This window comes from Panthera onca, chromosome C2 (assembly GCF_046562875.1).
Source record: "Panthera onca isolate mPanOnc1 chromosome C2, mPanOnc1 haplotype 2, whole genome shotgun sequence".
NCBI lineage: Eukaryota > Metazoa > Chordata > Mammalia > Carnivora > Felidae > Panthera > Panthera onca.
Genome location: NC_138347.1, coordinates 132925931 through 132952004, shown reverse-complemented (window position 1 = coordinate 132952004; position 26074 = coordinate 132925931). Strand labels below are relative to the sequence as shown.

Genomic DNA, 26074 nt, shown 5'->3' with positions numbered 1-26074 from the left:
ACTAGAAAATCCCCAAACTTGAAAGTGAGATAACATATTTGATACTTGCTAAACGTTTTTAAGGATTGGTAAAATCTAAAAAACTTTAGGGCAGAGTGGTCAAAAATGAAAGAGAGAAAATACAAATTACTAATAGCAGGAATGAAAAAGGACACATCACTATGAACCCTAACTAACCAATGGGTTGAGGAAGAAATCACAGCAGAAAATAAGAAATATTTTGAATTGAATGATATAGAAAAGATGAGATTTCAAACTTGTAAGGTAGAGCTAAAGCAGTTCTTAGAAGAAATAGCTTTAAGTAAATCTATTACCAAAGAAGATTTTTAAAAATCCATGCTTTAAGCTTATATTTTAAGAAGCTAGAGAAAGAAAACCGAACTAAATCTAAAATGAAAGGAGTAAAATAATAAATACAAGAGCAGAAATCAGTGAAATAGAAAACAACAGTAGAATCTAACAGTAGAATCAACAAAGCCAAAAATTGGTTCTTTTAAAAGATTAATAAATTTGATAAATCCCTAGCAAGACTGGTGAAGAATAAAAGAGAGAAAACATAAATTGCCAATGTTAGGAATGAGGGAGAACATTTCTGTTGATCTTGCAGATACTATTAATAATAATCTAAGAGGATATTATTAATAAACTAGATGATATAGACAAATTCCTTGAAACACTAAGAGCTAGATTACATACCTAAGCCATTACTTGAAATTTACAGGTAGAACATTACTTGTTAAAACTGAAAGCATTCCACTTCCTCCTTTACCACTCTGTTCTAGTTTTTTATTTAATAGTAAATATTTATACATGTACTTACTGTAATGATCCCAGTATGCTTAAGTCCCAGTATTTTTTCTTTGTAGGCTTGTTATGCTGCCTCTGCGATTGGATATCTGACAGGCAGGTAAACTCAAGTCTATGTTTTATTTCTGTTTCTTTTAAAGGCTGTCTTAAACAGAGTTTCTTAAGAAATTACTTTGTGAATATAAAATGGCAAACTGAATTATATATGGAGATACTTTTTCCTTGAGTGTTCTGAAGTTAGAAAGTCACATCTAGGGTAAAGCATTCAAATTAAATTTTTAAAAAAGTTGAGGCAGATCATTCCATTTCAGAATTACTTTCTGTCAGATATCAATTGACATATTTATCTATTAAAATTTTTTAAAGATATTTTTCCACATAAAAATGTACTCCACGTCAAAAATTTGCTTTTGTATGCAGTTAAGTCAATGGGGCCCAAATATAACCTCTTTAAAATATGAAGAGGTTCAAAATATGAAGAAGTTAGTGAAATATAGTGTGAAGATGATGGGTCTCTTCTTTGTTGCAGGAAGACTGATAGAATCTTTCTTTTGTTTCTTTTGTAATTCACAAAATATTCTAATAATTGCTTTACCAATTGTAGTAAAGACCTGTATGTCCTTCCTTTGAAGTCCAAGAAAGTTGCCATGTTTCCCCCTAAAGTGATATAATCACCTGTTCCACTTGACCTGCTTTTAATAAAATAAATTCTGTTTTGCTTCTAGGCCTGGCGTATGCCTTGTTGTTTCTGGTCCAGGTCTCATCCATGCTTTGGGTGGTATGGCAAATGCAAACATGAACTGTTGGTAATTAAATTGCTATTACTGAAAACATTTTCTTAAATGTCAGTGTGTGATTTTACCTACTGGAACAACCAGTGATCTAGTGCGAGAAGACCTGGAATCAGGTGCTTGAGGGAATGGCTTGGTAAAAAATTAAATTAAGAATAGTATTGGGAAGAAAAACAAAAAAATATCAGTAATCTTACTTAGAGGTAAACACATTTTTGAGTTTTTGGAAAACTTATGTGTAGAAGCGTATGGGAATACACGTATGCTTAATTCATGAAGTCTCCCTTGTGTATAAACCTTCTTTCAAGTAACATCTTCCTTCATTAAGATATAAGCATTTCTAGGGGTGCCTGGCTGGTTTATTTTGTAAAGCATGGGACTCTTAATCTCAGGGTCGTAAGTTCAAACCCTACATTGGGCATGGAGCCTACTAAAAATAAAAAAGATATAAGTGTTTCTTTAAAAAAATTTTTTTAATGTTTTTATTTATTTTTGAGACAGAGACAGAGCATGAGCAGGGGAGGGGCAGAGGAGAGGGAGACACAGAATCTGAAGCAGGCTCCAGGCTCTGAGCTGTCAGCACAGAGCCCGACATGGGGCTTGAACTCACGGACTGTGAGATCGTGACCCGAGCTGAAGTCAGACGCTTAACCGACTGAGCCACCCAGGTGTCCCAAGATATGTGTTTCTAAACGTATGTGTAGAAGCATATGGTGATAGCTCTGTGTTTAACTCATAGACACTAGACAGTGTATAACATGTCATTCATATTCATCTTTCATTAAGATAGAAGTGTTTATAAACTTACGTGTAGAAGCTTGTGGGAACAGGCTTATGCTTAACTCATTAAAACTATACTGTGTATAAACCTTTAAAAAAACCAACACATTTTGGAGTGTGTGTGTATATGTATGTGTATGTGTCTCTCTATATATGTGAATGTGTGTGCAGTTCTCTTTAAGTGCAGAATTATTTTTAAAACACCTCAGCTCAGAATGTAAGAATGTATCCCGTTCTTTATCTTGTTTTGCATAACTAGCAAGACAATTGAAATTCTTAGATTTTTTGAGTTTGCTATATAAGCTCTTTAGTACTTACTCTTTGACCTTGCACTTAACCCCATCTTTGGGGTTAACCAGTAAGGTCATGTTAAAAGGAGTTATGTGCTAGCCAATTCATAAAACATTTAATCTTCCTTCATACAAAGAAGTATCATCCTAGTATGAAGGAAGAGTAAATATTTAGATATTATTTACACCAATGTCCTAGTAGGAAGGACATTGTCCGCTTTCTTGCCAGATGCCTTCTTTCCTTTCTTCTTATAGTAGTTTAAAAGTAAAAACTAACCATGTGGAGGCCATAAAGGGAATCCCAACAGAACTCCAAAGATTGAAAATATACAGTATTTGTAACTTGCAGTTCTTAGAGGAAATGGTTTTAAATGAATCTGTTACTAAAGAAGATCAAAGATCCATGCTTTAGCCAATAAGATCATGTTAGAGGGGGGTTATGTTCTAGTCAATTCATAAAATATTTAATCTTCTTTAATACTAGGAATATGAAAGAAGATTAAGTATTTTAGTGTTATTTAGACTAATGTCCTAGTAGGAGGGCATTGTTCACTTTCTTGACATATGCCTTCTTTCTCCCTTCCTAGTCTTTCTCTTTCTTTACCTTCTTTAGGGCCTGACTTTGTTTTTTGTAACTTTTAAGTTTGCCATAACTTTTCTTCTCCTTGAAGGATAAGATTGGATTATTGGTGTGGAGTTTCTTTCACTCCATCATTTCCAAATAGACTCACTTAGGAAGGTGTGAAAAACAATTGTTTCCTCCTCTTAATCCCAAGACTAATAATGGGAAGGGCATAAAAAGTTATTTTACATTATCACACGTAGAGATTTAGCATCATATCCAGAAGGACTTGGGAAGAGGGAGGCAAGGAGGAAAAGCATTTACTATAAATTTCAGATTTTTCTGAAATTAAGGAATTAAAGAAGGGTTCTCTCATATCCGGTTGCCTACTAAATATTTAGTTTGTTGAAATTTTCTCTGTCAACATACATTGCTGTTTACTTATTGGGCACTTTCCTCAGTATTTTACATGTCTATCTTATTTGTAATTCTCTTTTAAAACAACGAATTTTTCAGGCCCTTGATTGTGATTGGCGGTTCTTCTGAAAGAAGTCAGGAGACTATGGGAGCCTTCCAGGAGTTTCCTCAGGTATCCAACTCTAAAATTGTTATTACAGAGTTTAGTAGCATAAATCAATGCTATTAAGATTTAATGAGAAGAAAAAAAAAGATTTAACGAGAAAAAATAAAAACCTATCTGTAAAATAAACAATGACAATAAAATGGACATATTTGAGATAATTTAAAGGTGATTTTTCCTTAACTGCAAGATAATCTCAGTGTGGATATTAAAGAAGCTCAGGCTCTGCCTGCTTAGGAGCAGTCTTCCAAGAAATACATCTTTTTTTTTTTTTCCCCTTAATGTTTATTTTTATTTATTTATTTTTTTTTTTAACGTTTATTTATTTTTGAGACAGAGACAGAACATGAACAGGGGAGGGGCAGAGAGAGAGGGAGACACAGAATCCGAAACAGGCTCCAAGCTGTCAGCACAGAGCCCGACGCGGGGCTTGAACCCACAAACTGTGAGATCATGACCTGAGCTGAAGTCGGACGCTCAACCGACCGAGCCACCCAGGCGCCCCCCTTAATGTTTATTTTTGAGACAGGGAGCGGGGCCAGAGAGAGAGGGAGACACAGAATCCAAAGCAGTCTCCAAGCTCTGAGCTGTCTGCACAGACACTTAACCGACTGAGCCACCCAAGCACCCTAAGAAATACATCTTTTTAACAAGCTTTTGCACTCTGAAAATAAGTCTTAAAGATGCAGGAATAAAAATGGTGTAGGACAATGCCTCTCAAACTTTAAGGAAGTAAAAAATTGAGAGGAAAAATCCTACTTAAAATGACTGTCAGTAAAAAATAAAATGACTGTCAGTAGACTCTGGACAAGTTCATTTTTATCTTAGAAAGCTGAGGAAAGAAAATATTTAAAAATTTCTAAAAACTTAAAAGAATTTGTCAACAAGATGGTATAGTGGGATTTTTTTTTTTTTTTTTTTTGCCTTTCTACATATTTAATACAGGTGCAACAGAGGTATTCATAAATAGATGCATAAAACAAAATGCTACAGGTTTAAGAATCATTGTAGAAACAAATAGATGAGAGTGAATGATTAACTCTTAAGCATATATTTACCCATTCATAGTACAAAGTTATGAGCAAAGTTAAAACCATTAGGCAGAGTCTACTGGTTAATCATAAGTCATTGTGAGAACCTCAGAATATAAACATAGAATTTTATATATGGTTTAAATCATTGTAAAATTTTAGATCTTGGCATAGTTTGATGCAAAAGTTATATTTCTGTCCTCTTGAAAGGGAATTGAAGTTTTACTTCGTTAATGGCAAAGAATAACAATGGCTATTTAAAAGATGCTGATGGGGCGCCTGGGTGGCTCCGTTGGTTAGGCGTCTGACTTCGGCTCAGGTCATGATCTCACATTCCATGCGTTCGAACCCACGTCAGGCTCTGTGCTGCCAGCTCAGAGCCTGGAGCCTGTTTCAGATTCTGTGTCTCCCTCTCTCTCTGCCCCTCCCCTGCTCATGCTCTGTCTCTCTCTGTCTCAAAAATAAAAAAAAAACATTTTAAAAAATTAAAATAAAAGATGCTGATATATTTGAGAGATAAGTAGAGCAGATAAGTTATTTAAAAGGAAATTTCAGATTGCTATAGAAACTTTATAGATGAAAAGAAAGCAGAGATAATGTCCATTGCAGATATTTTTTTCCTGAAAAGGAAGATGAAATAAGTTTATTAGATGAAATGAGAAATTTGAAGAGAAAGATCACTACATTTGATTTAAAATCTAAATACTGTTTTTGTGGAAATACTGCCATGACCAGGAAGAGACTGAAAATCTTAATTCCTTTGTGCTTGTGGGACTAAGACTACCAACTGTTCCATAGATTTCCTACCAAAAAGTATCAAGAGACACCATTTCTATATAAATGCCTCAGGGAACCTTAAACAGTGAAAAATTAACAATACTGAACTGACACGTCCCAAACAGCATAGCAGTAAAATATGTAACAGGAAAATTGGCAGAAACGTAAGGATAGATTATCATTGTAACAACATGAAACAGATGAAGTTTTGTATTCCTGGCTATGTAATTTTTGGGTCCAAGATATGCTCATTTTAATTTTTAGTGGACATGATCAACTTCCCTTCTATTTAGACTTTCACCAGCAGCTTAGGAGAGTGCCTGTTTTCCTGTGTGGAGGTAGACGCTGAATATTATCAAACTCTTTTCTTTTTTGCTAGTCTGAGAAATGAAAATGGTGTCTTGTTTTTTATTTACTGTCTGAATCATACTGAGACTTAAATTTGATCGTGCTTTGCGTAGGCTTTACAGAAACAGCCCAAGTAATGTATTTTCTCCATCTTTTCTCTAAACATAATAGGAAGTAATGAGTTAATGTTTTGTCTTCCTTCAGAAGAGTAATATGATCTATAAGCTGAATTTTAAGGGATTTTCTTTCTGTATATAGGTTGAAGCTTGTAGATTATATAGCAAGTTCTCTGCCCGGCCAAGCAGCATAGAGACTATTCCCTCTATTATCGAGAAGGTAAAGTATTTAATTACAGGTCCTCCAAGTCAACTGGTTTTTCTCAGTTGCTCATACCTGTGTTATTTTTATTCTCAATAGAATGAGCAACAATTTAGTATATATTCAGGCAGTCAAAAATGATAAAGAGCTATGTATATTTTAATTTTGCTGTCATTTAATTATAGACACAGAGATAAAATAAATAATTTTTGAAAAAAGTTTCTCCTTAAGTTTTTTACATTATTATTTTTTAATTACAGAAAAGTAAAAAGAAAGATAAAAGGAGACCCTGAGTTCCCTTTCTGTCATGCTTTTCCAAAAGATTATGTTTGAAAATTATACTAATGTATATAAAACTATGTCTTAGTTGATTAAACAGCGTATGATAAACTAATTTTAGTTGGCCAACATTGGTATGTGGAGTTATGCTTGAGCTGTTTCAAAACCATGTGATACATATTACAACATCACAGTTGGCCAAGTCTTTAGGATTAAGAAGCAGGGAAAAGTACGTGTTACAGGTAAAGACTTGGCAGGCAGAGTTTGGTGGGTAATTTCTAAGACCAATGGGTGCTACAACATGAATTTTAAAACCTTTGGCGAGCATTTTCTTTCATATCTCTCCCCTTTAAAAAAATACTTTTAAAATATATATTTCAATAGAGGGCATTTCAGTTTTAGTTAAAATTGTTTATTTCTCCAGCTAAGGATGTCCAGAAAAATTAAAATCATATTCCTTTTACAATTTTAATTATCTTTGAGTGAATTATGTATTTCAATTATGTAATTAGAGTTTTAAAATATTTTCTTCTCTTTGTAATAAATTTAGGCAGTGAGAAGCAGCATTTATGGTCGTCCAGGTGCTTGTTATGTTGACATACCTGCAGATTTTGTGAACTTGCAGGTGAATGTGAATTCTGTAAGGTAAGAAATAGTTACACTGGAGTTCTTTCTTAATTGTGTTATTATAATGTTTAACTTTTTCACAGATTACTTAGCAGTTTATAAATTAATCTTCATTTGTCTTAACTTTTGACAATTTAATAATTAAACTAAATCCTGGCCAGAGGCCTGGAGCTTTCTGAACACTCATTTTAAATTATTCTTCTAATAGCTATAAATAATACATCACCATCAATGTAGTAGGGGTTATATAGAGTCTTCATAGTGTAAGCCAAGAGATAAGGCGACTGTTGAAAAATTCTTTAGGACTCAGCATAAAAAATTTTAGTCTTTCTGTCTGTCTCTGTGATTTAAAATATTCCAACTCAGGTGTTACTATGATTTGCCATGTTCCCTTCTTCCTTAAATAAACACTGGGTGAATAAAGAGTATAAGAAACATTTTTCACTGGGATCAAAGTCACCTCAGATAAGGATGGATACTTAGGTTAATGCATCACCCTGGGTACCATTTAGTATATTCTTGCTGTTGTGGACCCAGTGGTTCTCCAGTGACTGCAGAGAGATGGTGTGCATTTCTGTATATTCGGTATACCAAGGAGTTGTTTCTCTTGGTGAGAGTCATCAACTCCGCATAATACCTGAACATGATAAATGTATTATTGAGTGGAGGGAAGGCAGAGATGAGTCTCTGGTAAGTTAACTCTGTAAGCCTTCTTTAAAATTTTTGTAAAGGTTGAATGTCTTTTTTGTATTATATGTTCAAATTTTGTACAGTGTGCAATGTTTATTCAAATAAATGAAAACACTGAGGATTTGGTGTCTAGAAATACTTAACTATAACTTAAATTTCTATACTAACTATACTTAATATTTCTTTTCTAATGCATGTTGTATACTAAAATACTGACTCTCCCAGTGAATGGAAATACAGTGAGGTAGTTAAAAGCATGGACTTTGGAGACAGAATGACCTAGTTCAATCCAGTCTCTGCCACATACCATCTGGGGACGCTGGGCAAATTACTTTGAGTTTTTCCCCCAGTGGTGATACGGAAATAAAATGCCTAACCTCATTGTTTTGAAAATTAAATGAGACTAAATGACACATAGTATTAAACACTGGCTTTTAGTATGTTTTTACTATTATTACAACAAGAACTGTTACTACAATGTAAAACCATTGATTCAAATTTCCTGTCAATGAATTACTCACTTGATTGGTTTTAGATGGTATTAGGCAATAAGTTAATTTACTAGGTGTGATAGGGACATTATGGTTATATAGGAGAAAGTCTTTATATTTTAGAGCTGCATGGAAAAGCTTTTAATTGCCTATAATTCTCTTTAAAATGGTTCAGGAATGGGGCGCCTGGGTGGCTCAGTCGGTTGAGCAACTTCGGCTGAGGTCATGATCTCACGGTTCATGAGTTCGAGCCCCGTGTTGGGCTCTATGCTGTCAGCTCGGAGCCTGGAGCCTGCTTCAGATTCTGTGTCTCCCTCTCTCTCTGCCCTTCCCCTACTCGCACTCTGTCTGTCTCTCTCTCAAAAATAAATAAAACACTAAAAACTAAAAAAAAAAATAAAATAAAATGGTTCAGGAAACAAATTTATGTACATATTTGTGTGCGTATGTGTGAAGCAAATGTGGTAAAATGATACTAAGTTGTTGAATATACCAGGTGGATATATGGAGTTTATTGTACTGCTTTTTTTCTACCTTTTTATATATTTGTTATTTTCACAGTCAAAAGTTTAAAACTTGCCTCTTTTAATGAACAGAGCTCTTCACTTCCAGGTACGTGGAGTGTTGCATGCCACCTCCTGTTAGTATGGCAGAGACCTCCGCTATATGTATGGCAGCAACTGTTATTAGAAATGCCAAGAAGCCCCTTCTTATCATCGGGAAAGGTAGCATTGATTGGAACTCTAAACTTTGCCCAGCTGTCAAAAGAATGTTGATTCTGTTTAGAAATTGTCTTCATTACTTATTAACATATCTAATATTCAAAATTGGAGTATGAGTTCTTTTCATTTAGCATTATTTATTAATTTTGAAATCACAGAATTATTCTAGAGTGCCCAGAGATCTTACCCTTTTAAGGGAATATCTATTCTATTTCTTCAGTTCTATGCATGAATTATGGTTTCTTCCACTATAAAAATAATATGTGATCATTATTAAAAATGCTGGAAAATCCAGAAGATTAGAAAGAAGAAATCCCTTCTTCCAAAGACAACTATCTTAAACATTCATTTTTGTGTGTATATTTTGTATGTTGTGATCACACTATATAGACTGTTTTAGTTATATTGGTTATTTCATTTAATATTATAACAACATTTCTTCTGTCTTAAATTTTTTTCCTAAGTATAATTTTAATGTCTGTTCATGTATATACTAATACTTCACTGGTAGATACTTAAATCTTTGCCATTTTTTTTTGTTTGTTTAGTATAGTTGTGACAAACATGTTTGTGTTTAACGCCTCTTCCATATATAAGCTTTAAGATAGATTCCCAGGAAGAAAATTTGAGAAGTTCTAAAAGCAATTTCATGTGAACTGTTTTAAGAATCACAGTGCCTGGAGCTTAACTGACTTGTCTAATATGTTTGCATTTCTTGTAGGTGCTGCTTATGCCCGTGCAGAGGAGGGTATCAGGAAATTGGTGGAGCGGTGTAAATTGCCATTTTTGCCCACCCCCATGGGAAAGGGTGTTATCCCTGATAACCATCCGAACTGTGTGGCTGCTGCCAGATCCAGGTGCGTGGCATTCTAGAATTTAAGTACAATGGCCTGGCAGATTTTAAGCTCATTTAAGTTATTTTGTGACTTTAATGAATCTAGGAGAAGTTCTGAAATGTAATTTTAAGCACACCTGTTTCTTTTTAGACTTTTCAGCACTTTAAAGATGTTGCCCACTGCCTTCTGACCCTCCTGGTTCTAGATGAGAAATCTGTAGTCGTTTGAATCCTTGTTCCCCTACATGTAGTATGTTCTCCTGTGCCTGCTTGCAGGATTTTTTCTCTATTTTTGGTTTTCAGCAGTTTGATTATATGTCTAGGCATGGTTTTCTTTCAGTTTATCCTTGTTCTGTAATCTCCAATCTGTAAATTAATGTCTTCCACCAAATTTGTAAAGTTTTTGACCGCTATTTCTTAAATATTTTTTCTGTACCAATCTCTTTCTCCTTTCCTGGGATAATGCAAATTGTAGACATTCTGATACTGTCCCATTGGTCCCTAAATATCTGTTCAATTTTTTTTCATCTTTAAAGTAGTTTATTAGAAATTTCCTATATGAAATGTTTTTTATTTTTATTTATTTTTAAATAAATTTTTTATTTTATTTACCTTTTAATTGAAATATCATTGCTATGCAATGTTGCATTTGTTTCAGGTATACAACATAGTGATTTGATAGCTCTATACATTATGCCGTGTTCTCCATTCAGTTCTTTTCAATGCTTTTGTCTCTTTTATATTTTATATTTCTCTTTTGAGAGCTTCTATCTTCCCATTTATTTGAAGAGTATTTTTGTTCACTTTATGGAGCATATTATAATAGCTGTTTTAATGTCCTTGTTTACTCATTTCATTATCTGAGTCATCACAGAATGGGTGTCTTTTCATTTCTTTTGAGAATTGGTCACATTTTTCTGGTTCTTTCATATATTGAGTATTTTTGGAATGTATCCTAGATTTTAAGTATTACATAGTTGCAAGATTCTAGGTCCTATTTACATCCTCTGTTGAATGTTGATTTTGTTTGTTTTAGCAAGCAGTTAGTCTGGTTAGGTTCAGACTGCAAGGTCTTACTAGAGGGGCAGTAGCTCCAGAGTCAGTTTAGTTTCAAAGCCTTTGCTGTGTTTGTCCACACATGCAAAGCCCAAGGGTGAACCCCAGTCGTGTGCCAGTTCCTCTCCAGAACTAGGGATTTCTTTTCCCCAGAGTGACACTCTGTAGGACACCCCCTGCCCTTTCCAGGAGTCCCTTGCTGCTGCCTTATAGTACTGCACAAACAGAACTGCCTTTGGGGCAAAGCAACAGAAAGAAAGAAAGATAAAAAGTAAGGGGGATTGTCCCCATACTCTTCAGAGTCCGAAGGGGCCCCTTTCCTGGTTCTTCTTGCCTGAAAAATGAAGTCTCTCTTAGAATTTTAGCTGCTGGGGATCTACCAGGATACAGCTGTGCAGGAGGGCTGCTCCCAGAGCATGGCTGTGAGAGCAAAAAAGGAGAAAGAAAAAAACCTGAACTTCTCCCCGCCGTGCTCCTCCCTGGCTTTCAGGGTCCCTTTGTTTGATCACCTGTCCAAAAAGAGTTTCTCCCCAAGTTTTTGTTACCCTCCAGTTCTATAACCAGCACGGCCCTGAGTCAAAGCTACAAAGTAAAAGAGAGGGAAATAAACCTTAGAAACTCACCCCTTGTGTGAGTCACTTCTTTGACTCCTCTCCCCTCCCCCCCCATCTACTATTGGTTACTTTTCAGAATCCTCAGGCAGTTGCTTTTTATATTTTGTTCCCAGTTTTCCATTGTGATTAGAGAGCTAGGCTATAGTGGGCTTACCCAGTCTTGGCTGGCACTAGAAGTCTCTCCTTTTTAGATTTTTAAAACATACATTTTGATAAACTATACATTTTTCTTTTAATTTCTTGAAATTTCTTTTTTTTTTTTTTTTTTCAACGTTTTTTATTTATTTTTGGACAGAGAGAGACAGAGCATGAACGGGGGAGGGGCAGAGAGAGAGGGAGACACAGAATCGGAAACAGGCTCCAGGCTCCGAGCCATCAGCCCAGAGCCTGACGCGGGGCTCGAACTCACGGACCGCGAGATCGTGACCTGGCTGAAGTCGGACGCTTAACCGACTGCGCCACCCAGGCGCCCCGAAATTTCTTTATTATGAAATATTCTAAATAATACAAATGAGAGATCATTTAATTAACACTTCTATAACTGCCACTCAGCTTTATTAAATATAATGTAATCTATTAAGTAATATGTAATATTAAGTAATTAATATGTCATTGCTTTGGGTTTTTTTTAGGAAAGAAAAAAATTACAGATTCATTTGTAGTCCTCTGAATAGCTTTTCTGATCTTATTCCTTCCTCCCTGTACAGAGTTCATCATGGTTATGCATTTGGTGCTTTTCATAATCTCATGCACACACTAAAATTAATATTGAGGGTTTTTAGAATGTAATTTTTGCTCATTTAATACTATCTTAAATAGATTATACCTTAATCTATACAAGTATAGACTATACCTTTACTTTTTTTTCATATTGGTATACATTGTACAGTAACCAAATTCTTACCCTGTTAAGGTTTTAGTGTGTGCATGTGTATATTTATATATTTGTATTTTAACTTGGCTTGAGCTGAAGTTTATCTTCATTCCATCAGAAGTTTAAGAAGGTAATATTAAACACATGGAACATTCTCCAGAATAGATCACATACTGGGACACAAATCAGCCCTTGACAAGTACAAAAGACTTAGATCATACCATGCATATTTTCAGACCACAATGCTATGAAACCCAAAATCAACCACAAGAAAAAATTTGGAATGACCACAAATACTTGGAGATTAAAGAACATCCTACTAAATAATGAATGAGTTAACCAAGAAATTAAAGAGGAAATTAAAAAGTGCATGGAAGCCAATGAAAATGATAACATGACAGCCCAAAACCTCTGGGATGCAGCAAAAGCCATCATAAGAGGGAAGTATGTAGCAATGCAGGCTTTCCTAAAGAAGGAAGAAAGGTCTCAGATACACAACCTAAACTTATACCTTAAAGGGTTGGAAAAAGAACAGCAAATCCCCAAAACCACCAGAAGATGGGAAATAATAAAGATTAGAGCAGAAATCAATACTATTGAAATTTATTTTTAATATGAAATTTATTGTCAAATTGGTTTCCATACAACACCCAGTGCTCATCCCAAAAGGTGCCCTCCTCAATACCCATCACCCACCCTCCCTCCCCCATCAACCCTCAGCTTGTTCTCAGTTTTTAAGAGTCTCTTATGCTTTGGCTCTCTCCGTCTCTAACCTCTTTTTTTTTTTTTTCTTCCACTCCCCCATGGACTCAATGCTATTGAAATTTAAAAAACAAACAGTAGAACAGATCAGTGAAACCAGGAGCTGGTTCTTTGAAAGAATTAACAAAACTGATAAACCTTTAGCCAGATTGATCAAAAAGAAAAAGGAAAAGAGCCAAATAAATAAAATCCAGAATGAAAGAGGAGAGATCACAGCCAACACTGCAGAAATACAAACAATAATAAGAGAATATTGTGAGTATATGCCAATAAATTAGGCAATCTGGAAGAAATGGAAAAATTCCTAGAAAAATATAAACTACCAAAACTGAAACAGGAAGAAATAGAGAATTTGAACAGACCCATAACCACTAAAGAAATTGAATCAGTAATCAAAAATCTCCCAAAAAACAAGAGTCCAGGGCTGGATGGCTTTCCAGGGGAATTCTACCAAACATTTATTTACTTTTTTTTAATTTTTTTTTAACGTTTATTTATTTTTGAGACAGAGAGAGACAGAGCATGAACAGGGGAGGAGCAGAGAGAGAGGGAGACACAGAATCTGAAACAGGCTCCAGGCTCTGAGCTGTCAGCACAGAGCCCGATGCAGGGCTCGAACTCACGGACCATGAGATCATGACCTGAGCCGAAGTCGGACGCTTAACCGACCGAGCCACCCAGGTGCCCCTCTACCAAACATTTAAAGAAGAGTTAACACCTATTCTTTCGAAGCTGTTCTAAAAAATAGAAATGGAAGGAAAACTTCTAAACTCATTCTACAAGGCCAGCATTATCTTGATTCCAAAACCAAAGACCCCCACTAAAAAGGAGAACTACAGACTAATTTCCCTGATGAACATGGATGCAAAAATTCTCAACAAAATACTAGCCAACCGGATCCAACAGTGCATTAAAAGAATTATTCGCCATGATCAAGTGGGATTTATACCTGGGATATAGGGCTGGTTCAATAACTGCAAATCAATCAGTGTGATACATCACATTAATAAAAGAAAGATCAAGAACCGCATGATCCTCTCAGTAGATGCAGAGAAAGCATTTGACAAAATACAGCATCCTTTCTTGATAAAACCCCTCAAGAAAGTAGGGATAGAAGGATTATACCTCAAGATCATAAAAGCCATATATGAAAGACCTGCCACTAATATCATCCTCAATGGGAAAGAGCTGAGACCTTTTCCCCTTACGTCAGGAACACGACAAGGATGTCCACTCTCACCACTGTTATTCAACATACTGTTGGAAGTCCTAGCCTCAGCAATCAGACAACACAAAGAAATAAAAGGCATCCAGATCCACAAGGAGAAAGTCAAACTTTCACTCTTCGCAGATGACATGATACTCTATGTGGGAAACCCAAAAGATTCCACCAAAAAACTGCTAGAACTGATCCGTGAATTCAGCAGAGTCGCAGGATATAAAATCAGTTCACAGAAATCGGTTGTATTTCTATTCTATACACCAATAATGAAGCAGCAGAAAGAGAGATCAAGGAATCGATCCCATTTACAATTGCACCAAAACCCATAAAATACCTAGGAATAAACCTAACCAAGGAAGTGAAAAATGTATGCACTGAAAACTATAGAAAGCTTATGAAAGAAAATGAAGAAGACACACAAAAAAATGGAAAAATATTCCATGCTCCTGCATTGGAAGAACAAATATTGTTAAAATGTCGATACTATCCAAAGCAATCTACATATTCGGTGCATCCCTATCAGAATAACACCAGTATTCTTCACAGAGCTAGAACAAACAATCCTAAAAATTTGTATGGAACCAGAAAAGACCCCAAATGGCCAAAACAGTCCTGAAAAAGAAAACCAAAGCTGGAGGCATCACAATTCTGGACTTCAGGATGTAGTTTTCCATACTCTGGAAAACAGTGTGGAGGTTCCTCAAAAAATTAAAAATAGAACTACCCTACAACCCAGCAATAACACTACTAGGAATTTATCCAAAGGATACAGGAGTGCTGATTCATAGGGGCACTTGTACCCCAATGTTTATAGCAGCACTTTCAACAATAGCCAAATCATGGAAAGAGCCCAAATATCCATCAACTGCTGAATGGATAAAGAAGATGTGGTTTATATATACAATGGAATACTACTTGGCAATGAGAAAGAATGAAATCCTGCCATTTGCAACAACATGGATGGAACTGGAGGTATTATGCTAAGTGAACTAAGTCAGAAAAAGATCTCATATGTTTTCACTCATATGTGGAACTTGAGAAACTTAACAGAAGACCATGGAGGAAGGGAAGGGGGAAAATAGTTTCAAACAGAGAAGGAGGCAAACCCATAAGAGACTCTTAAATACAGAGAACAAACTAAGGGTTGATGGCGGGGGGGAGAGGGGAAAATGGGTGATGGGCATTGAGGAGCGCACTTCTTGGGATGAGTACTGGGTGTTGTATATAAGCGATGAATCACGGGAATCTACCACTGAAACCAAGAGCACACTTGGTTTTAGTTAGTTAACTTGACAATAAATTATATTAAATTAACAATAGAACTACCATATGACCCAGCAATTGCACTACTAGGTATTTATCCAAAGGATACAGGAGTGCTGTTTTGAAGGGGCACATGCACCTTAATGTTTATAGCAGAGCTATCGACAATAGCCAAAATGTGGAAAGAACCCAAATGTCCATTGATGGATAAAGAAGATGTGGTATGTATATTGCAATGGGATATTACTTGATCAAAAAGAATGAAATCTTGCCGTTTGCAACATGGATGGAACTAGAGCGCATTATACTAAGTGAAATTAGAGAAAGACAAATATATGACTCGTGGAATTTAGGATACAAAACAGATGAACAGAAGGGAAGTGAAGCAAAAATAATATAAAAACAGGGAGGGGGACAAACCATAAGAGACTCTTAAAATCAGAGAACAAACAACATTGCTGGAGGGTTGTGGCTGGGGGATAGGCTAAATGGGCAAGGGGCATTAGGGAGGACACTTGTTGGGATGAGCACTGGGTGTTATATGTAGGGGATGAATCACTGGATTCTATTCCTGAAATTATGATTGCACTGTATGCTAACTAACTTGGATGTAAATTAAAAAAGAATAACAATGAAGAATATTTATCTTGAAAAAAGAAGTTAATAGTGTAAAAAAGATTTCAAGCAGTCATAAATAATCGAATCAATATTATCAAGTATCAATAAGCAAATCTATTCTTCTAATTGCAGTTTTTATCTGTTAAATTGGGTCCCACAGGACCAATACAGTATATGAAAATGCTATTTCATGTATGATATCCTCACTGAAGAAGACAAAAGCAAAAGAATAGATCCCCTATAGAAAAATGTAGGATAAAAGGGAAACAGCCAAGAAGCAGAAAAATGAGAAGTGGAAAAAGAACCCCATAGCAGTTATGATATAAATCCTTCTGTAGAAAGGTAGAAACATTATTGATTGGATCAATAAAAAGACAGTTACATATAAGAACAACATCTGAAGCAAATGATACAGCATAAAGTAAGCAAAGGTGTATGCGGTAAGAACAAAGCAAAGATGACTATGTTAATATCAGTGTGCATGTCAAAGTAAAAATTATTTTTAAAAAATTCATTGTATTGACAAGGATATTAAGATATATAAAATAAAACTATTAATACATTTGGTAAATATTTTTGAAAGCATTTTGGGAATATGAATCAATCGTCTTACAAATACCTGCTTCTAGGAATCAGTGTGAAACATGCATTAAATGTTCAAGTGTAGGGGCGCCTGTGTGGCTCAATCAGTTAGACATCCGACTCTTGATAATGGCTCAGGCTCAGGCTCCACTGAGCGTGGAGCCTGCTTGGGGTTCTCTCTCCCCTCCCTCTCTCCCCCTCCCCTGCTCGCTTTCTCTCTCTCAAAATAAGTAAACATAAAAAAAAGATTTAAGCATAAAGATGTGCCACCCAGTACTATTAATAACAGATTATCCAGTAATTAAAAGATTTAATAAATTTGGTATATGTGTTCTGCAAAATATGCAGCCTTTCAAAATTGTATTTAAGGGGTGCCTGGCTGGCTCAGTCAGAAGAGCATGCGACTTGATCTCAGGGTTGTGCGTTCAAGACCTACGTTGGGTATAGAGATTACTAAAAAAATATATAAATAGAGCATAAAAATAACAAAAATGATAAAAATTTTAAGAACCTAATGATAAGGAAAACGTAATAATAAGCAAAAGTGCATGAGACAGTATTATAGCATATAAGCTCAACTATGTAAAAATACGCTTGCATAGAAAGAAGACTAGAGATGAAAATATACCAGACTACTGACAATAGCTTTCAAGTCGATAGTATTACTGCATGAGGTTTTTTTTCTTTATACTGTTTCTATTCTTCCACATTATCTACAGTAGACTTATAATAATTTTTCTAATGATAAATAACAAACAATGAAATAGGTATAGTCTTATATTTTTCTACTTATTTTACCTTGTAGATTACTATTTAAATAGAATGGCTTCATAAATTATCTTGGTTTGAAAGATCAAATTTACTCTAGAAGCTGATTCTGAAAACTAGAATAAAATAACCTCCAAATCATTTGAACTTTTATAAATATTTAAAAAATGATTTTAGAATAATTCAAGTAAGAAATAATAGATACATTTTGTATTAAACAGATTTTTCTTTTTAATAGGGCTTTGCAATTTGCTGATGTAATTGTGTTATTTGGTGCCCGTTTAAATTGGATTTTGCATTTTGGACTGCCTCCAAGATACCAGCCAGATGTGAAGTTTATCCAGGTACTCAGAGTGCCGAGATTGAAAACCAGAGCTATCTGTGACTTATTGTCCTCAGCTATTGCCAGCTCCGCTTTCTTCTTGGCTTTTGTAGATTTTTATCGTCTAACATAATTACAGGTACCAAAGTAAGCTGCCTTTTCAAGCCTATGAAACATAATGTGCCACTTTACTTCTAACCAGAAAACCTTTCAAAACCAAGTTTTAAATAGTTTGAAAAGCATAATTTGCCTCTTCTTCATAGTTCAAGTATATTTGAAGGCAGACAGAAGGGGTTTGAGTACAATGGTAGATTAGAACAAAACATTCAGCATTGTTAGAGATTGAGTTTTCTTTTTCTTTTATTTATTTTTAGAAAGATTTAGGGGGTTATTTTTCTCTTACGTAATGTGAAGTGCAGAAGTAGGTGGTTCATGGCTAGAATGCAGACTTTCAATGTCATCAGGGATTCTGGCTTTTTCTATCTTTCTTCTCCATCCTTAGTGCCTGGTTTCCACCATCAAGGTTGCATCATCCAAAATGGCTGCTGGAGTGCCAACCATCAGGTTATGATTCTGGGCAGGAAATAGGACGATTTGGGAAAGGGGGGATATGGTAGTTTTATTAATAGGGCCAACTCTTGAAGCCCCACCCTACAACTTTTGCTTATGTCTCACTGCCCACTCTGGATGAAGGGAACTAGGAAACAGTCTTCAAGGGGTATTCCTAAGGAAGGAGGGAAGATTAGATAGCAGCTTTCAGGCCCTGCCACAAATGCAGATATGCGCTAACAAGACATTAATGAGCAAGCTTCCATGTGTCCATGAGTTGTTTTTTTAGATGCCAACTCTTTCTCTTTAAGATTTTTTAAAAAAGTTATTTCTACACACAACATAGGGTTTGAACCCACAACCCCAAGATCGAGATTCATACGCTCCACTGACTGAGCTAGCCAGGCACCCAAGATGCCAAATCTTTCCAACACCCTTTGATTAGGAATCTCTAAATGCTTTTACCTGTCACTGAATAGTGGAATATATACTCTGACCTCCCTCTAATGATTCATGTACCATTATGATCCTCTTTCTAAGCCAGTTTCCTTATTGGTGTGGAAAGTACTGCCTATATAGTACAACGTGAACCTATTTGTCCTCCAGAGATTGTGTATGGTGTTTGATGACCCAGCTACAATTGCTATCTTCTCCCTGTTTACTTTTTAAGGAGTCAACTTCTAATAGTCCCATTCCCCCTGGGGCTATGGGAGAACTAACACTGCAAATAAGCAAGACTGGGGTTTCCCTGGAAGATGCTGCTGCCTCTTGATTATATCTCTTGAGTACAGAATACAATGCATCCCCTTTAGGGTGGCTAAATTACAACTTCTTGCACAGCTATTTCCACTTGCCCATGGCCATTCAGAAATGGGGCCTCTAGGTAAGTGGAAACTAATCATGCTATACCCTAGGGAGTAGTAGTTCAAAGTGTGGTCCCCGGAACAACAGCGTCAGCATCACCTGGGAAACCTGTTAGAAAACCACATTTTGGGGCCTCGTTCAGAGCTGCTGAAACTCTGAAGTAGACTCTTGCAGTCTGTGGTTTAACAAGGCTACCAGGTGATTCTGATAGTTCACATTTGAGAGCTGCTCTAAGTAGGGAACTACAGTGTAATTAAACAGAACCTTATTATTGATGAGATTCAAAACTATAATTGATTAAGTCAGATGGATTCCTGTGGGTATAATAGAACAATACCCAAATCTACAGAGTAGACGTTAAAATGAAGGAAGATGATGAGGTTTCTGTACTTGCTGTGATACTTACAGTTCTATGGATTTTTACTTTTATTAGGAAATATCTTGGATATAAAATCATCTTTATCATTTGTTACATATACACAGTTCATTTATTCAGTATTACTTGACTTTTTTATTTTTATTAAAAAACTTTTTTTTTAATATTTATTTTTGAGAGAGAGAGACAGCGTGAGCAGGGGAGGGGCAGAGAGAGAGGGAGACACAGAATCTGAAGCAGGCTCCAGGCTCTGAGCTGTCAGCACAGAGCCCGATCCAGGGCTCGATCTCATGAACTGCGAGATCGTGACCTAAGCTGAAGTCAGACGCTTAACCAACTGAGCCACCCAGGTGCCCCAGTGTTAATTGACTTCTTAAAGATTTTTAAGAATAAGCATGGCTTGTTCTTAAGCTTTATCTCTTTTAGGTTGATATCTGTGCAGAAGAATTGGGGAATAATGTAAAGCCTGCTGTGACTTTGCTAGGAGACATAAATGCTGTCACTAAACAGGTAAGAGCTTTTACCTAGGCTTTAATTTATATGGATTGGTCTTTAAGCAATAGTCTGTTGTTAAAAATGTCTCAGCCTTGATTCACTTCATGACAGGCTTATTAATATCTATTTTAAGCAAAATTTATGATGGAAAGCTAGTCTTGAAAAGAACTTTGGAACTCAGTAAATCCAACTCCTTATATATAAATCATTTTTAAGCAAGTAAGTTAATCATTTTGGAAGGCGATGAAGACTTAAAGGCAGTCAGTAAGCAAACAGTGATATACTAAATAGGATTCAGCTCTCTGAAAAATTATAATACAGCTTCCAGAGTAACTGAACTTACAGCCAAGAAATGTCTTAATGTACTGGAAAAACCTAACTTAGTATTTCATTAGGCAATAAAGAGATTTTTTTACTCTTCAAATGGTACTCATCATTTGTATGTAATTTATACAGTTCATTATATCAGGAGATAAAGTATAGTGACATCTTTCACTTGATATTGGATACAAATTGGTGTTGTTATCATCACTACATAATATTAGGAAGCAATCCCCAATCACATATTAGAACATCCTGGAACATTTGGTTTGTATCTCAGAAGTCCCTGGATATTTGGGGCTCTTGTCCCTTCCTCAAGGATTCTATGGTGGGGGTGATTTTCTTTCTAGCGTCAAAAGCTGAGGAGGACATAAAAGCCCCTGCCTGTGAGGTGAGGTAGCATTTCCCTTGTGTCCTGTGGAAATCCCATTTGGCAGAAGTCCACACTGACCCAAACGAACGCTTTCCGTGTTGCCTATTTATTTTCTACCAGTTGTTAGCTGCCTAGAGTGCGGACAGTAAGAGTGATGAGAAGGGCAGGATAGCAGAGCAGTATCATCTTCTTTAACAAGATATTGTTGTGTTAATATGACATAAGCTTATTCTCAAAAAGTAAAAGTCTGTGGTTTTTTAGCTTTTAGAACAATTTGATAAAACGCCATGGCAGTATCCTCCAGAGAGCAGCTGGTGGAAAACTCTGAGAGAAAAAATGAAGAGCAATGAAGCCGCATCCAAGGTAATACGAGACTCACAGAAATTTAGAAACACTTCAGGCCCATGGTTCCAGTAGCTCTGTCATAACATGACCTACGCATTCCTAAATCACCACGCTATATGAAATCATGGAGTAAAACCCGTGGGATTTATGGGGAAAAAGGCTTAGAGGCACAGCTGTCAACTTTGTGAAACATTAAGATAGGAACCTAATAAAAATGGTGGCAAAATTCTACACACGTTAAATGGTTAAGACATATGTACTTCAATAAATATAGTACTTTTCCTTGAAAAAGACCTGAAGTCTCTTGTGGAAGTGGGCATTGGGAGGATCTCAGCTTGTGAGTTAGAGTGACATGGTGGAAGGAGGCTGATCTGACATTGGACAGAAAGTTATAAGAGCCCATGTGAATGGGCAGGACTCACTGTCCTCAGTTTGACCTTGGCACCAAATCACAATTAAGAAATCTTTTGGAATCTTAAACTGGGGCATGTTTTTCTACCCTTAAGGTATAAGTCCTTCAAGGCATGCATGTATAATAGATAAGTGTTTCATCAAAACAGAAAATTTGTTCCAATGTATAGCCTTTTTAAAAAAAAAAATGTCAGCTTTGTTGAGGTATAATTGACACTTAAAATTGTAAGATATTTAAAGGTATATCACGATGATTTGATAATGCATATACACTGTGGAAGGATTGCCCCCATCTATTTCACTAACACATCCATCACCTCACTTTTCTTTTCTTTCTTTTCTTTCTTTCTTTTTTTTTTTTTTGTGAGACCACTTATAGCCTTTTTAAGTTAACTTTTGTGTCACCACAGAAAATTATTTTGTGACTTCCTCATCTGCATTCATGGCTTTGCCTGATATCTAAAGGCTTTGGAAACTATAGTAATGTGTGAAACTACCAGACCACCCACTACTAGCAGTGAAATGAACCACCTCTGTAGGATGTGGTGATTTCTATTTAGGGTCTTTGTATATAGGTAGAATTTTTTTCTTTGATTGTGAGAAAGGTTGTTCATGATTTTTTCTGATGTTTTGTGTATTCCTGTGCATTTTGGTTCAGCTAGGTGCAGTTTTCTGTGTTCATGTAGTGTTTCTCACTGACGGAATCCTACAGGAGCAAATGTGAAATTTGCATTGTGCTCATATTATTCCTTTATATGTCAGATGTCTTGGAATAAATTCACATTTTCTTTTTTATTTATTTATTTATTTATTATTTATTTATTTATTTTTTAATGTTTATTTATTTTTGAGACAGAGAGAGATAGAGCATGAACAGGGGAGGAGCAGAGAGAGAGGGAGACACAGAATCTGAAACAGGCTCCAGGCTCTGAGCTGTCAGCACAGAGCCCGACGTGGGGCTCGAACTCACGGACCGTGAGATCATGACCTGAGCCGAAGTCAGACGCTTAACTGACCGAGCCACCCAGGCGCCCCAATTCACATTTTCAAAAACAGCAGAATTAACTATACATAATTCTATGTTTTATTGGAATGTTAATCAGTGGCTATTTCTATCAAGAGACAGTCTCAATTCTATTTTCCTAAGAGGTGTCATGATTAATCCCTTCTTTTTCCTAGGAATCATACTAGTTTAAGATGGGAGGAACTTGCCTCTCTTCTCTGGTGCAGGAGTATAGGACGGTGCCTCATCCATCTTAGGTATAACCTCCAACAGGCCAAAACAGCACAGGTGAAGAGGCAATGCAGGAAGCCCTTGGGACTGTTGCTGCTAAAGCCCCATGTGGCTTTCTCTCTGCTCTAAGAGGCATATGGCTAGACAAAGGCACTTATCTTGCTCCATTCAAAGACTCTTTAGTGGGTGAAGCGTATCTCCTTTACTCTCTAATGCATGTGGAGAAGAACCAGATTTTCAGATTTTCTAAAATCCTGACTTCATTTTTATTTTAAGATTCAGGGCGTATTTCAGATTAAAGTATTCTAGAATAAAATTTTTACTTTCTAAGGCAGTGTATTCATAAAAGTGCTCAAATAGGACTGTTTAGTTTTGTTTAACCCAATGTTTCCAGCTACCTTTACCATACGACTTGTCTGACTTTAGGATGCTAATGTGTATTGTGGATCTCCAAGAAGAAAGATATTCCCTAGATTATTTGATTGTGTCCCAGACTGGGACTGTGGAACCCATTTTTCTTAGCCTGTCCCACAGGGCTGCCCACAGATCCATTAGCTTCTAAGAGAGGCCATTTGGGAACTTTGTAGCTTGTAGCCTCTTTCCAAATGAGTTTGGTAGTAGCTTATTGACATTCCTCATTTTTCACTGTATCTCAACCTAATTTGATTATATTTCCCTCAAATACTTTAGGAATTAGCTTCCCAAAAATCTCTGCCTATGAATTATTACACAGTATTCTATCATGTTCAAGAACAGCTACCCAGAGACTGTTTTGTAGTAAGTGAAGGAGCAAATACTATGGATATTGGACGCACTGTGCTTCAAAACTACCTTCCTCGTCACAGGTAAGGCTTCCAGAAAAGTAATTTTAATGTGTTAACTTTGAAACTACAGTAATGCAGGTTCATAAAACATTTGAGGATTATACATGTTCAGTGTATAAGGATATATTCCACAAAAGTATTCTTAGGTGAGATTTGGCAGAGTTTTTATGCTTGATATGTCTTTGAGGTCATGTGATAATTTGTATACTTACCATTCCAAGGATATATTCACAGTTTTCCAAGCCATCACGAGAGACTTTTTCCTCTCATACCGCTTATCCTTGACTAGTCGGTTCCTCACAGTCTAAAAACTTTATATTAAAGACAGAGAATGTTTTTATTGTTCTCTATTTTACACATGAGTATGACTAGATTTGTGCCCGCCCACCATCTGCAACGTGCCCCAGAGGGTTTCATTTTAGCTTTTTCCCCCAACAGGCTTGATGCTGGTACTTTTGGAACCATGGGAGTTGGTTTGGGCTTTGCCATTGCAGCCGCTCTACTGGCTAAAGCTAGAAACACAGGTCAGCGGGTCATCTGTGTGGAAGGAGACAGTGCATTTGGGTTTTCTGGCATGGAAGTGGAAACCATCTGTAGGTACAACAGCATTCATTTCTTTCTCCAAAAGATAAAGAATAAAGACTCACTTGCCTAACAGATGCTTACTCAGCGTTCACCATGTGCCAAATGCCCTGTACACACTCTGTGCTGTGTCCTGAGAATACTAGTATAAAATAACCCCGGGGTCTTTCTCATCTAGGACAGTGTGTTCATGACCTCTTTACTACATGCCCCAAACCCGCAAAACTGTGAGGAGTGGTTTTGAGATCACTGCAAAAAGTTCTAGTCTGAGAAAAGCTTGTTTTTGGCAGGGAGACAGCAAAGCTTTGTGGGTAAGAGCACAGCCTCTGGGTCCATGGTCTGGATTTAAATACCGGTTGACCACAACAGAGCCAGGTGATGTGGGTTAAGTTACTTTACTAAGCTGCTGTCTCCTCTAAAATAGGGAGAGGAATCATAATAGTTCCTACCTTAGAGGACGGTAGTGAGGATTAAATGAGGTAATCTAGGTAAAGCTCGAGACGATTGTTCATTGAATGTGAGCTGTTCGGATTATGTTTATAGTTGTGAGGGTTGTTTATAGGGAGAAACTCACGAGCTGTAGATCCTGCTATAGAAGGATGGGGACTTTTTTCTCCCTAATTATTTAAACTGTAGTAAAGTCCTTCTTTATTCTTAGCCAGGACTCTTATTAGACCTTTTGTAAATCATGTTTTGGGGGCTTTCAGAGCTTTGGTATACAATACTTCCAAGATCAGATGGAAAAATGTACTTATTAGAATGTCTGTATTGACAACCCTAGTGGTATACACCAAAAAGATGATTTATGGAAAAGCCAGCCTTCTAGAGAGTCATGATTCCCGTTGAGCATGGAGCACAAGTAGTTTCCACAGTCCTATTGCATAACAGTATGCCGTGTAGTTTTGTTTTTACACCTGGTCTCAGAAATTATGTGTGTACAAAATAAAGCCCATGTTCTTTTGTGAGTCGTTAGTAAAATTTAATCATCCTTTCATCTTTACAGTACTGTTTATAGCACATTATTAAATACTCTCTTTTTCTCTATTATACAATGCTTTTATTTTTTTAATTTTTTTAATGTTTTTATTTTTGAGAGAGACAGAGAGTGGGGGAGGGGCAGAGAGAAAGGGAGACCCAGAATCTGAGGCAGGCTTCAGTCTCTGAACTGTCAGCACAGAGCCCAATGCAGGGCTCAAAGTCACGAACTGTGAGATCATGACCTGAGCCGAAGTCGGATGCTTAACGAACTGAGCCACTCAGGCATCCCCATATAATGCTTTTCTAGCTTGGAGCGAAGTGGTTTGAGAGAAGAGAATGTATGCTAGTCACTTGTATGCTTCCCACAGCATCTAGCAAATACTGCTTGTCTGTGAGGAGTTCAGGAAATAAAAAGATACTTTTCAAATAGTACTCTTAGGCACCACCTAGAAGTGGTGCTTCAGAAGGTATTAAATATAGAAGGTGGAAGGTGTCCTTCTTAGCACCTGGATCTATGAAAACCAAGGTTCAGAAAAGCACAGTGAGGTCCATAGATGCATAATGCTAGCACCTGGTGTTCTTACATCCTTTCTGACTCCGTATTTCCATTAATGATTTGATGTTCCTTTTTAGGTAACAAATGTTTAAGTTTTAGTCTTACCCTAATATTACAAAAAAGGTTATTTCTAGAAAACTATCCATTTTTAAGTTAA

General features: G+C 36.4%; 1 protein-coding gene across 5 annotated transcripts in view; it reads left to right on the top strand.

Annotated features, from left to right (window-relative positions):
* Positions 1–26074, top strand: part of HACL1 (2-hydroxyacyl-CoA lyase 1) — a 49559-nt gene that overhangs the window by 4845 nt on the left and 18640 nt on the right. For 3 of the 5 annotated variants that reach the window (XR_014135249.1, XM_078432360.2, XM_078432363.2), the window contains exons 3-14: positions 867–907; positions 1533–1613; positions 3747–3819; positions 6225–6302; positions 7114–7208; positions 8984–9096; positions 9815–9950; positions 17926–18031; positions 20225–20308; positions 21249–21350; positions 23668–23822; positions 24240–24398. Coding sequence is in view for 4 of the 5 variants with exons in the window: in XM_078432360.2 (XP_078288486.1) it covers positions 867–907; positions 1533–1613; positions 3747–3819; positions 6225–6302; positions 7114–7208; positions 8984–9096; positions 9815–9950; positions 17926–18031; positions 20225–20308; positions 21249–21350; positions 23668–23822; positions 24240–24398 (1223 nt within the window). In the remaining variant the exon portion in view is untranslated. The remainder of the gene's footprint in view (positions 1–866; positions 908–1532; positions 1614–3746; positions 3820–6224; positions 6303–7113; positions 7209–8983; positions 9097–9814; positions 9951–17925; positions 18032–20224; positions 20309–21248; positions 21351–23667; positions 23823–24239; positions 24399–26074) is intronic. The other 2 variants (XM_078432362.2, XM_078432364.2) reach the window with 2 other exon arrangements.